Source organism: Trichomonas vaginalis (assembly GCF_026262505.1).
Source record: "Trichomonas vaginalis G3 chromosome Unknown ctg_114, whole genome shotgun sequence".
NCBI lineage: Eukaryota > Parabasalia > Trichomonadida > Trichomonadidae > Trichomonas > Trichomonas vaginalis.
Window position 1 is genome coordinate 236,423 of NW_026529201.1, and position 13,519 is coordinate 249,941.

Genomic DNA, 13,519 nt, shown 5'->3' on the forward strand with positions numbered 1-13,519 from the left:
GTTCTCCTTGGAGATCGATTCAAAGAGCAATGATAAAAAATTACGCTATGTTAGGGGTAATTAGACATAAATAGTGATTGATGAGAGAGAATTTGGAAAACGATAGGTCTTATTTGGCCAAATTATCAAGTCAAAATATTTATTTAGAATGTCTTCAACGCCACCTCTTTATGATTCCTACTTGTCAGAAAAGGAAAATTATGAAAAATTCGGATTTAGAGCAAAGCCTAAACTTATTTATCATTTTGAAAGGGAATCGAGAATTTGTTTAATTAAATCTCAAGAAGAAGACTCGGAATCAAGATATTACATTTTCAAAGTCGCTGATGTTAATGAATGCAAGTATCAATTAATAATACCTTACCATATTCGACCAACAATATTTCGAATTATTAAATCTGATAGTGGCAAATATTACATGCTAATGGATTACATTGCTAGTTTTGATCTTTGGAAATTTAAACCATTAACAGAAAAATATCCTCGTTCAGATATAAACTTTTATATTGCCAAAATTATTTTTGGATCTCTCTACGAATTACTGCTTCTTCAATCTAATGGTTACATACACCAAGATATCAGTCCTGATAATATTGTTTTTGATGTAAACTTCGATCCTTGGATTATTGATTTCGGCCAAGTGAAAGAGAAAATATCTGGTAGCGTTGCAGAAAGTACTAGAATATCCGGTCAACCAAAGGGAAAAGACAAATACATATCAAAATACAGAGCTCAAAATAACGGAAAATTTTTCTACTATGAAGATGATCAATTAGTTTCCTGGGCCAAATCAGTATTAGATGTGTTCTTTGGAGATATAAAAGATGGCGATCCTTGGTATCCCATTAAACAAGAAATTGAAAACATTCTTGAATTTGAGAAAAAAGACGAAAAAACTAAACAAGATGGCATAAACACATACAAAAGATTTGTTGAATCTATTCCAAGACTTATTAACCAGCACGTGAGAAAGATAATCCCTAATTTTGATGAATTTCAATCATTTTTGTCTCATGTTTGCAACAATTCCGAATTTTCTTTTAGAAAAATCGAAGAAGATTCTTTAACAAATTTCTATATCGATAAAAATGAGACAGAACGAAGAATCGAAAGAGGCTTTGTATTAGGAACACAAGAAAACATTAATAAACTTATTAAAATATGTTCCAATACAAACCTTCCTAGTGGAGTTACAGATATGTTAGATAGATTAGCTGAAAAATAATCTCAAATTATTACAAAAATTATGACTAAATGTTTGATTTTATCAATTCATTAACTGGAATTTTTCATGATACAATAAAGAATGTCTTAATATTTTTAAAAACAGTAAATTTCATAAATAAATTTCAACAAAAATAAAAGTCCAGATCTTCTTTAATATCATATGCGAAAGATTTGCAGGGAAAAAGACTTATCATCATGTAATTGAAAGTATGTTTGATATATTTATTTTAATTACAAAAAAAATAAGAAGAAAATTTCGTGTTAATCCCAATAGCTCTGTAAATCTTCAGTTGGTGCGGGTGTAATTTTGATTGGAGGCATAATTTTGAGTTGTTGGTCAATTATAGTATTTAAACGCTCAATTGTGATTTCTTGCTTAGCTGGATATGGTGGAGTATCCTGACGCCTTGGAGGAGGAATGTTTTGTTGTTGTGGTCTTCTATAGTCATTTTGATGATAATAATTCTGGCCATCGTAGCTATTTGCCCTCCCTGACATATAGGGATCTCTATTTTGATACGACGAATATTGTTGTTGAGGATGATGCATGTAATAGTTATGTCCGTCCATTTAGGTAACTAAAATGCGATTTTTAAATTTTTGTAAACTGTCAAATAATTTTTTGACAATAAACTAAGTAAATTTTTGTAAACTATAGAATTCCATCCAAGAGAAACTTCGGGTCCAAATGCATTACATTGGAGCCTGAAGCCTCTCATAGTGAATACTCCAAAGAATTTAAACAGAAATATCTGTAGAAGGGATTCAAGGCTCCCAATTATTTCGGAAGAGAATACATTCAATCACAGAATTTTATTACCGTATGACTTTAATATAATCATTTAAAGTACACTCCGGCTTTATTGTTTTCTATTAAATTTGAACGCTGGCAAAAATAAATAATTTTTGTAAAATTTAAGATCACATGTTAAGATCATTTCCGTATTCTCTACTTCAATGAAAAAATGTAATAACGAGTCACACTGCTTCAGAGACCATGAAATTGACTGTATTTCCTACATTGAATCAGAAATGGTCACTTTTCCTTGTAAAGTAATCGGAGTTATCAAATTCTTCATCTCATTTTTATTTCAGAACAATGGAAGGAAAGAGATTCCCCGTGTTTGGGTTGATGGCGTTTTCGATGTAGCACACTTTGGACACTACAACATGATGAGACAAGCTGCTGCTTTGGCCGACGAACTTTATGTTGGTGTACATAATGATGAAGAAGTCACAAAGAACAAAGCTAAGCCAGTTTTCAATCTCCAGGAAAGAATGGAACTTGTTAGTGCTTGCAAGTGGGCCACAAAGGTTATCCCAGACGCACCATTCACAACACAAGTTGATTGGCTAAAGAGATTCGACTGCGAAGCATGCATCCATGGTGATGATCTCGTTCTCAACTCCGATGGTGTTGACTGCTACAAGGCTGTTAAGGATGCAAACATGTTCGCAACAGTTCCAAGAACAAAGGCCATATCAACAACAAATCTCATCGGCCGTATGCTTCGTCTTCCAAAGGATCAGCTTCCAGAAGGCTTCGATACATCATTACTTGAGAACCTTTCCGGTGATATTTCATCATTCTATACATACATGCCAACAACTCACCGTATTTCTCAGTTCGCTTCCCACAGAGAGCCAACGAAGAACGATAAGATCGTCTACGTCGATGGTACATTCGACCTTCTTCACCCTGGCCACGTTTCATTCCTCAAGAAGGCCAAAGCTCTCGGCACATACCTTGTTGTTGGCGTTCACCCAGATCCGCTCCCAGGTGAGAACCGCCCAGCACCAATCATGACCCTCCAGGAACGTGTTCTTAACGTTTTGGCCGTCAAATATGTCGACGATGTCATCATTGGAGCTCCTTACGTTATTACAAAGGCTTTAATCGACCAGATCGAACCAGCCGTCGTTGCTGAAGGATCTTCCGCTACACGTCCTAAATCTGTTGACGCATTCAAGATTCCAAAGGAGATGGGAATCTTCCAGCAGATCGAATCTGACTATCCAGAGTTCACATCCAAGCTCGTCATCAAGCGCATCCTTGACAATTACCAAATTTACGCTAAGCGCAACGCAACAAAGGAGAAAGCTGCTTGCGAGAAACTCGCTTAAACATGATTAAATAGATATTTTCATTATTTTATATAATTTTTACTCTATTTCTCTAATTTTATTTTTTAATTGGATTTCAATAATATAAACTTCATTATAAAATTTAAAAGCACGAATTCTGCCATATTTTTATCATTTCATTGATAAAATCCAGAAAAATATAATAAAAATGTTTCATATTTGAAAGTAAAACAAGGATGACTTTAACATGACGTAGATAGTACAACATATAGTTAATATCTATATACTTCTTAAAGAATAAGAGCAAAAGAATTGTATATTAATGTTTTTGAGAAAATTATTGAAATTAACATGAACAATCCGAGGAGTCTTGCTTTGGCTTGATGACAGACTGTGATTTATGCTTTGATGACTGGAATTTGAGGAGATTTGTCGCCAATTGCATGAACAATTGAGAAATTCCAGTTCCTGTCTTGGCAGATGTCTCGGAAAACAGGTATCCATTCTTTTCAGCCCATTCTTTTGCTTCATCAGCAAATACTTGCCTACTATCTTCTAAATCTGCCTTATTTCCTGCGACAGCTATAATAGTTTCAGGACCAGCTACCTGAGAAAATGAATCTATCCACTCCGGTAGATCTGAATATGACTGGCGGTTCGTAATATCAAAAACTGCCACACAACCTAAAGAATTTCTAAAGTAAATTGGGCCAAGAGACTTGAATTTTTCTTGACCTGCTGTGTCCCAGATTTGGATTTCGACCTTAACACCATCAATTTCTTGAACGAATAATTGATAATTTGCACCGACTGTGCTTTGCTCATATGCATTATAGGAGTGATCAATAAGTTGGTTAAGCAATGAAGTTTTACCTACTGATGCATCTCCAACAACTACTACACGACAATGAAAAGAACTATCTTCGACAAGCATATTTCTGAGGTATCTCTCAATTTTAAAAAGGGACCGAACGTTTAGAAAAATATTATCAATATTTCTTTTTATATATATGAACCCCTATCCAAATAAAAAATTTCAAAAGTTTACAAATAAGCATGAAATTTACGCGTTTCCAAATCATGGTATTCCATGAGCGTGGATAAATCCTTTGCTTAATCATTACATTGAGGGATTGAAAGAAAGGGAACCGTTTATCTATATTTGGTAAAAACATGATATATCTGCCGAATATTGTAATATTGTGATTTCCATAAGTTTTTTGTTTATATATTATATAAAAGCTCAATTATACTGTAAAGATTATTTAAAATCTAAAATTTTATGATATTTATGGAATTGCTTTCACGAGAATGTCATTTGATTGATTAACAGTTTGAATATTGGACTTTACCCAGTATGCAAACAAATATGTTATTGAAGTTTAGAACAATTCTCTTTAGTATCTAAAATTGAAGAACCTCATTCAAAATCATTAATAAAAGACACCCAAAGAAGTGTATTATAATATTCTTCAGACATCACTATAAAGATAACATATATATATTTGTCCTGATGAATTGTATACATATAATTCCAAGATTATGTTTTTTCTTAAAAAGTGTTACTTTTGGTCTTAGTTGCGTCCCAAACTAAAATTTTGGTCTTCCCTCCACTTTGAAAGTGAATTTAATACTAAAACAATAAATGGTTTATCAATACTTAGTACTATCCTTTTTGGAACAAATGATAATAAGGATGATATTTGTGATTTAAAATAATTTTTTAAGATTCGTCTTTAATTCATCATATTGTGAGATATATAAAGCATTCGCATAACTCATTCTCCTTAAATGATCAACTCAAAATTCCAAAAAAAATTCAAAAATTCAAAAATGAAAATCAAAAATTTAATTTTTCTCTTGAAAACATCAATTTCAAAAAAAATTTGGAAAATAAAAGTAATGTATAATTAGTCAAATTGTCAAATAAACCTGTTTTTACTAATAAAAAACATTTAATTTTTGATTTCGATATCATATTTGATAAAATCTCATTTAAGAGTTGACATAATGTCATCATTGTTGATAAAAATATTAATACTATAACGAAATTCTTATTTTAAGATATTAAAATAATAATGTTTTTATTTCAACAACAACAAGTAAATAGATGAATGGAAGCGTAATGTATTCGCATAAATGTAGTAACTATCATCTAGATTTGAGCTATGAATATTCCAATCAAAATGTATCAAATTGAAATCAGAAATAGCCAAAGATTATATGAGGTACTGTGCACTAATTGTAGATGCGATTTTAATTCATAAGTAACTTATATAATAAAGCCGATTTTTTTTTCTGATTGCAATAATTTCCTCAAATCTTAGTAACTTTTTCTATTTTCAAGTAAGTTGAATATGCATCATAAAGTGCGTAGAAAACCAAAATTATGAGAAATACTGTCGTTGAATTTTGGTGATTCAAAATTTCGATTTTTAATGTGTGGTTTTAGCATGTGTAATCTTGTTCTTATCTCAACACGAGGGTACATCTGCAATATTATTTAAATTAACAAAGTTGAACTTAAATTGAATAATGCTGGAGAATAACTGATAATGCAGCTAATTGCATATTACAAGATAGTTGCCAATTGGAGTAATAAATTATTCTGCACCAATCATTTCTTTCGTTTCTGGCATGACGAGCAGAAAGGAAGCGATCAGTAGCCCTAGGAAAAAAGAAGAGGGTTGTCACTTTTCGTGCATGTACATGTACCTTTTAGAACGTATACAAGTGGAATTTAGATTCTAGTTATTTTGATTTATTAATTTTAGATTTTTGGTTATAGAATTACTTTAAATATCAAATTTATAAATCTCTAAAGAGATTGTGATTTTTATCTCAATCTAAGCTCTCCATTACAAATAAACAGAGGCATTATTATAATTAAAATATACTAACCTAAGAAAATGTGTCATTTTGGAAACCATACAAACAATATTTATTAAATTCAACAAAATATTGATAAGAAATTAGTTATTATTAAGAAAATCCAATAACCTAACTTCGAGCCTTACATATTACCAATACTACTGTTAAGAGAAAGCTAATAAATAGAAAAACATCTTGGATTTGAAAATCTGAACATATTGCATTAATGATTCTTTCTTTCATGTGTAACTGTTCATTTTGCGTTTCATTATTTACAGGCTGCTCTTCTTTTTTATCTTCGGTATTTTTTATTTCAGGTGGTGGTATTTGAATTACTTTCTGAAGAGTACGAGCGACATCACGCATTGTCACAATATCACTGCGATTAGAGATGTTAATTAAGAAATTTTGGATTTTAATATTGACTTCAAATGACGGTGCATTTTCGACTTGAATAAGGTTAAATTCAGGGGATCTACTTGGGTAATCGCATGGAAAGGTAACTTTGAAGTAACTTTTAGAGGAATAATCTGCAATATTGAATTCTACATAATTATCCAGAAAATATAACCTCCAAATAAAGGGGTAGTTATCTTGCTCTATTGTAGCAAAGAATTTTCGAGGATATAGCTTCTGAACATAAGCAAAATCATTAAGAATACGTTCTCGAACTTCCATTCAAATTTGTGAATTTTATGAAAATTTTTGACATTTAGACTCAGAAGTAGATTTCACATTTCCAAATATCATATCTCAATGTGAAAATTCTAGTTCAGTTAAAATTTAAGGAAACTCTTTTATATTTCAATGTTGTATGCCGAAATCTTTAGATAATACGTATGATCGTAAATAGGCGACAATTCTCAGACAGAAAAAAATGAAAACGGAGCTCGTCGTTACCTTAACATTTCTGAAATAGATTAGATGCAATTAAAAGAATAACAAACATAACAATTTACTTAGAGTATTTAATAACTTCTCCATTGAGATTAATAACCTCTCTTTGAAGCGCATCTATTTCTTCTTGTAATGCATTTCCGCAGTATTTTTCATATGATACAGGCGCAGATGTAAAACTTGAACACCTTGAAACAGATTCATTATCATTTCATTATAAAATCTGTAGAATCCTTTTGGTTATTCAATGCAGAGACAATATACTTAACAACTTCTTGCGGGCTTGCTCGATCATCTAATTGCAAAGCATATTTTAGATCATGAAAAGCTTTGATAATCATTTCTGATTCTCCAGTATAAGAAGAATCGGAAGTTAATCTTGAGTTTTCATTTTCAAGGCGCTTTATCTTATTGATTGCGTTTGCCAAGCTGCATTGGAGATTCTTGTATTCCTCATCATTAGAAATATTCTTCTTTTTGGCTTTATTTTCAATAATCAACAGTTTACGTTGGAGTTCATCAATTTTATCAATATACACTTGCTTTGTAGTTTTGCTCTCATTAACACATCTTGTTAAAGCTTTCCTTTCTCTTCTAAGCCGTATGTTTTCTTCTTCCTTTTGCAATAATTCTTGTTCTAAGTTTTTAATTTGATTTTGATTTGATTCGTTGTTTTTGAGCTTACTTATCAAATCATCACGTTCCTTAATTGTAGTATCGAGTTTAGATTTAATACTTTGCAATTCATTCTTCATACTGGCTATTTCTTGAACTAATGATTCATTTTTTCTTTTGATCTCATAATAATCATTCATTTTTGAATATTGTTGGGACTTAATCTGCATGGACAATTGCTCTACTTCATTTTTCTTTTGCATAACCAGAGATTTGATTGTTTCAGCATCTTCATTATGGATTTTCCTTAATTCGAGTAATTCAAATTCAGTATTGGCTGCATTTTCAATTTTAGCTTGCATTTCTGCAATTTCTAAAGAGTGCTGGGCTTGACATTTTTCATATTGGCTTTGTATGTCTAAGAGTTTTTGTCTTAATTTACGATTGCGGTGCAACAAACGTTTTTTATTGGAGAATAAACCATTTTTCACGGCATTATCAATAACATTAATGGTATCATCAAGACTTTTGATTTCAATTCCAGTTATTGATGATAATTTGGAGAAAAATTCGTTAAGTTGAGTATAGCTAGAAATGCATGTAGAAGTTAACTTTTCATTAGTAGATCTTTCCTGGATCAACACTTTTCTTATTGAAAAATTGAGATTTAGCTCTGCCTTGAACAATTTGAATAAATCTTGAAGCCGATGAAATATTTCAGTATTCGAGTCCCTTTTATTGATATTTGATATATAGGAATCAATCAACTTTGCTTGATTTAATATCTCATTTTGAAAATTTGTTATTTGTTCTGCAGTATCTTGAACTGTGGATGTTCCAATCGTTGTATATGATGGAATAGAGTCATTTTGCTTATTATCTGATAAATATGAATATGACTCATAAGAATACTCCATATTTCTAAACGTGCTTCATTTTTTTACATGCTTATCAAGGCGTGGATTTTGCGAATTAGCACAACAATTTATGCTAACATTTAAGAAGTGATATCACGTCATCAACTTGGTGCTATTCTTGAACACAAGTTCGCTTATTATATCTTTCATCTAAAATCGTCACAAAATTTAAAGTCTCAAAGACAGAGTTTATAAAATGATACACGCTGATGATTAATTCTGTGAAAATTATTAGAAATTCAAATATTTTTAAATATTTTTTTCTTTGAACAACATATAATATCAATATAAAGTATTTTATTCAAGTTATTCAATGCTTGGTATAAAAACTACTATCTTTTGCATTAAATATAATTTGCTGAGTAATTGCAAAATTATATTCGAAGATTCATGGATATATCTTATTCTAAAATGGATTCAATTATTCAACTTGTCATGGAAAAACATCTCCCTTATTATGTAAGGAAAAGATTGATTTAATATTTTTTTGAGGATTTTATGGATTGAAGCTATAATTTGTAATTAAATGGCAACCATCTACCAAGTAAATAAGAATCATTTTCATGATTTCTATGTCGTGAATAGGAATTCAAAGAAAGGTTTAAGGGTGCGCCCGGGAGGATCATGTAAACTTCAGAATTTAGAACCTTAATTTTTTAAGCAATAACTTGGTACCTAAATAGGTAGGAAAACTCTAAAAATATCAAAAAATACAACTTGGCTCCATAATAATCCTGTCATGGTGGCTGTTTGTATCCCTAGTATTTTCCTCTTGAATCTCTTTTTCTGTCGAAATTAAATTCAAATCTCAGAAGTAGAAGTGAATAATCGACTTATTACTGCTATTATACGAATAAATAAATTCATTATATTATTTTATTTACATAATATCTGTTTGAAGTCCATAATTCTATAAATTTTTCTTCAAAAACATTACAATCTTGATAGTTTTGATACTGTTTAATAGGTTTTTGGCACCTTATTTAGTATTTACTACGTATAGAGTCGATCTGAACTTAATTTTCGGAAATTTAAATATTTATTATAAGTAAAATCTGATTTGAAATTTATGTTTAACTACTCATATCTTGCATTATCCTGAGTAGCTTTTGTAAAAATTCATCAAAAAAGATTTTAACGTGCTTTAATTTTTATTTTTTAAAATAATGCATATTATTATATAACTAGCATATTTACAAATTTTAGTGCTTTCAAAAATTTAATCCTCCTCCTCTCAAATAAACGTACATCCGGGTGGCCTGTTTTTTGCAAAAAATAAAATTTCATTTTTTATGCTTAAAAAGTCAGAATTTTTATTTGCTTCTGGGATATATGATGGCTATATCAGATGCCCATTCTTTTTGATACTCAACATTAAACATAAAACTTAGCCGTTAAGGCTCTTCTGAAAATATTTTTTTTTCCGAAAAATTTTCGAAAAAAATCAAAAAATTTAAAAATCCCCGAATCTGCAGGGATTTTAAAAAATTCTTTTTAGTAAAACTTAAGGATATTGTATCAGATATATTGGTATGGGCAAATTCAATTTTAATCCAATATTCATCGAGATATTAAGTCAACGAAGCTTTCAAAATTGAGAGGGTAATCCTCCTCCTCTCAAATAAACGTACATGCGGGTGCACCCTTAAGCAAGAATAATTAATTCATTAATTAGCGCGTAACCATTGAATATTTAAGAAGAATTAATAACGTTTTCGGCAAAATTAGTAATTCCAATTCTGAACTCCAGCCAAATAGTGGTTAGTATGATTTAAGATGTAAAAGAAACTCAGCATCCCATTTATATATATAATTTTAAATAATAATTTCATTTCGCCGATGGCATCAATAAAATTAAGAGTTGAGTTTGAGATCAATCTTATTCTGTATAACTATATAAAATCATCAATTAATGGAGTTACTTGAACAAGCAATTGGCTTGAAATTTCCATTGAATTTTACAATTGTGATGATAAATATGCAACTCTTATAATTTTCATCGAACATGTATTCCCATATTATAACATGAATTAGAATTCAGCAAAATTTTTTAGTGTAAAATTATTGAATATGTAAATAAGAGTTTCAATAACATACCAGAAATAAAATTGTAAACGCAGTTATTGCAAGATTTTCTTAAATTTCTTCGTTGTTTGATACATATTGAAATATTTCAAAAATCGGTCAAAATTGTCAAAATTTTCACTTCAAATTTTATATCAATTCAACAATTTTGCTATACTGATGTAGATACATACATATGAAAATAAAATGTGATTCAAAAATATTCAATACATTAAAATTTTTGGAAAAAAAAGTAAACAAATCATATTAGCTATAAGAAGCTGCTATTTATTTTCTATTTTGTACTAAATAATGAGTATCGTAAATAACCTTTACAACTAAAGTTTTGATTTATTCATGCATATTTTGATTGATAGGACATATTATCTCATGTCTTTTTATTTTACTAAATTGAGACAACTGTTTTTTTTTGTTCTGAAAATATTAATAAGTTTTCATAGAAACCGCCACCGATCGAATAAATAAAAATCATTTCATTTTTATGAATGATAAATCTTTTCTTGTTTACACAACAAGTAAAATCAGCAGGTACTCTTTCATGGCATTACGTCCAATATCCGACTTGGAATCAATGGCGTTCCGATTTTGATATTCGCTATGTTAGTGGCGGTCACAGCTACTCAACATCATACGACAACTACGGTTGGTGGCCAGCTTTCAAAGTTGATAATGGAAATTTAGTTTATATTCTCGGAAGAAATAAAGGTGAAGCATCTTCAAATAATGTTTATGTTAAAACCAATTTATCTTATCCATTAGACAATAACTACATACTTGTCCAATGGATTGTTACCAACCACGATACAGAACCACACTATGTTTCCTTAGCTTCCCATACTGATGTACAGATCATAGATAATGATAGAGCTAGAGTTGATTGGTATGGTGGCAACCGTGGTTTAACAATGACACAAGATAAAAAATTTTTTGAACTCTATAACACAAAGCTTACTCTTTTGGTACGTGATGGTTACGGTGTTACAAATGTTGATGACTTTTGGTTTGGTGAATGGTGGCCCAGTCACCAACATTATTGGGATAACAGAACAGATAGAAAATCTCTTGTAGGCAGAGACTCTGCTTTCTCTATTGGCTGGCACAAGCGCGCAATTTATCCACATCAGACTTTGACATTCGGTGTTCTCCTTGGTGTTGGCGATAACTTAAAGAGCCCACCAATCATCAACGTTACAACCAACTTCCAGCAGAACTACAATCCAAACTCTAAGGTCAATGTAACTGTCATAGTTCAAGATTACGATGCTGGTGAAACAATAACACTCTATTGCAACTTCCCGAATGGTATAACAAAATATCACAATAAATCACTAACAAGTTGGAAAGCTGGATCACATGGCTTAAATGAGTCTTACTCATTTGAAGTTACACTTGGAACCACCGTTTCCTCCTATCCATTGACAGTTTGGGCTAACGATGGCTTGTATAAATCAAACGTCTTCACAAAGCAACTTCTTGTTAACCAGGCTCCAAAGTTGACAATCACCAACACAATTGCTTCCACATATTACACAGGTGGTACAGTTGATGTTCAAGGCAAGCTTTGGGATGATACATATGCTGTCATTTCCTATCAATTCGATAATGACTTTGCTTTCTCTGTCAACTCTCAAATCGACTGCTACAACGTCGAAGTTCCATTCCGTAAGACATTCCCTCTTAGACAGAAAGTTCTTAGCTATGGTTCTCACGTTCTTCACATCTGGGCTACTGATGAGTTCCGTGTCAAGTCAACACAATACGACTTCCCATTCACTTATGTCCAGCTTCATGCTCCAGAGATCATGCTTACAACAGATTTCAATGACAGTGTTCACTACAACAATAAAATCTTTGTTTCAGGTCAGTTCAGAGATCTCGATGTTGGCGATACATTGACACTCAGTGTTAAGTATCCAACAGATGATCCAACAGCTCCATTCAATCCATTCTACACAGTAACATCTCAGGGCGAATGGGTTAAATTCGATTTCGAATACACAATTCCACATCTTGATGCTGGCAACCATTCGCTTATTTTCGTAGTTGTTGATCAGCGTGGCTCCAACTCTCGAGATGCAATATTCACATTCACAAATGTCAAGTATCCAAATCCATCTCCAGTTCCATCCCCATCTCCAATTCCAACACCTATTGATACCAAGCCTCCATCTGGACACTACATTGATTCCAATGAAACAACGACATATGTTCCAACATATACTTCTGATTCTAATGGTGATCCAACAATCACATATGTACCATCTAACACATCATTCTACTTCATCACTCAATCCAAACCACCGCCAAAGAGAACACCAGACTTGACACCAACACCAACACCATCTGCATCTGAAGCTCAATGGGCTAACGCAGGCTCTGGAGTAGCATCTAATTCTAACTCTAAACAGAATAAGAAGAAATTAATCCCAATCATCGCTGGTGCAGCTGCTGCTGTCGGTGTTGCTGCAATCGTCGCTGCTGCTGTTCTCATTCATGAAGCAAAAATCAAGGCAAAGGAGTTCGATCCAGAGGATCCAGATCTTTTCAATGGTCCAGATGGCGATGCAGCTCAGGAGAATGATAACCCACTCTACAACGAGGATGCTCAGGACGATCCATTCGCCGATGAATTCGACGAAGAAGCTCCAAATGATGGAAATAACATGCTTCCTCAGTAAGTCTTAAACAGATCATTTGACATTGTAATTATTATTTCTTTTTACCTTCCATTATTTAATTTAATTATAAATTTTCATTGCCTTTTGGCTTTTATATAATTTGATTTTTATTTTTTTTCTTTGAGATCTGATATTCCCATATCT

The 13,519-nt window shown here is 31.7% G+C and overlaps 5 protein-coding genes and 1 pseudogene across 6 annotated transcripts, besides 1 other annotated feature; 3 read left to right on the forward strand and 3 right to left on the reverse strand.

The window, feature by feature from the left end:
- Positions 1–137: 137 nt before the first annotated feature.
- Positions 138–1,263, forward strand: TVAGG3_1075610 (AGC family protein kinase; the record flags this gene model as incomplete). Its single annotated transcript, XM_001305378.1, has 1 exon — positions 149–1,225. One exon carries the CDS (start codon positions 149–151, stop codon positions 1,223–1,225), a length of 1,077 nt encoding a protein of 358 aa, XP_001305379.1.
- A 171-nt stretch (positions 1,264–1,434) lies between these two features.
- On the reverse strand, positions 1,435–1,821 carry TVAGG3_1075620 (uncharacterized protein; the record flags this gene model as incomplete). The annotated part of the gene is made up of 1 exon (XM_001305379.1): positions 1,489–1,797. One exon carries the CDS (start codon positions 1,795–1,797, stop codon positions 1,489–1,491), a length of 309 nt encoding a protein of 102 aa, XP_001305380.1.
- Positions 1,822–2,259: 438 nt separating this feature from the next.
- On the forward strand, positions 2,260–3,351 carry TVAGG3_1075630 (cytidylyltransferase family; the record flags this gene model as incomplete). Its single annotated transcript, XM_001305380.2, has 1 exon — positions 2,260–3,351. One exon carries the CDS (start codon positions 2,260–2,262, stop codon positions 3,349–3,351), a length of 1,092 nt encoding a protein of 363 aa, XP_001305381.2.
- Positions 3,352–3,547: 196 nt separating this feature from the next.
- Positions 3,548–4,253, reverse strand: TVAGG3_1075640 (GTPase protein; the record flags this gene model as incomplete). Its single annotated transcript, XM_001305381.1, has 1 exon — positions 3,659–4,246. One exon carries the CDS (start codon positions 4,244–4,246, stop codon positions 3,659–3,661), a length of 588 nt encoding a protein of 195 aa, XP_001305382.1.
- Positions 4,254–7,122: 2,869 nt separating this feature from the next.
- TVAGG3_1075650 lies at positions 7,123–8,625 on the reverse strand (annotated as a pseudogene). The gene has a single exon: positions 7,139–8,612. A coding segment is annotated over exon 1 (1,474 nt).
- A 592-nt stretch (positions 8,626–9,217) lies between these two features.
- Positions 9,218–10,257: a mobile genetic element.
- An 887-nt stretch (positions 10,258–11,144) lies between these two features.
- Positions 11,145–13,435, forward strand: TVAGG3_1075670 (Listeria-Bacteroides repeat domain (List Bact rpt) family; the record flags this gene model as incomplete). The annotated part of the gene is made up of 1 exon (XM_001296066.2): positions 11,183–13,375. One exon carries the CDS (start codon positions 11,183–11,185, stop codon positions 13,373–13,375), a length of 2,193 nt encoding a protein of 730 aa, XP_001296067.2.
- Positions 13,436–13,519: the final 84 nt, after the last annotated feature.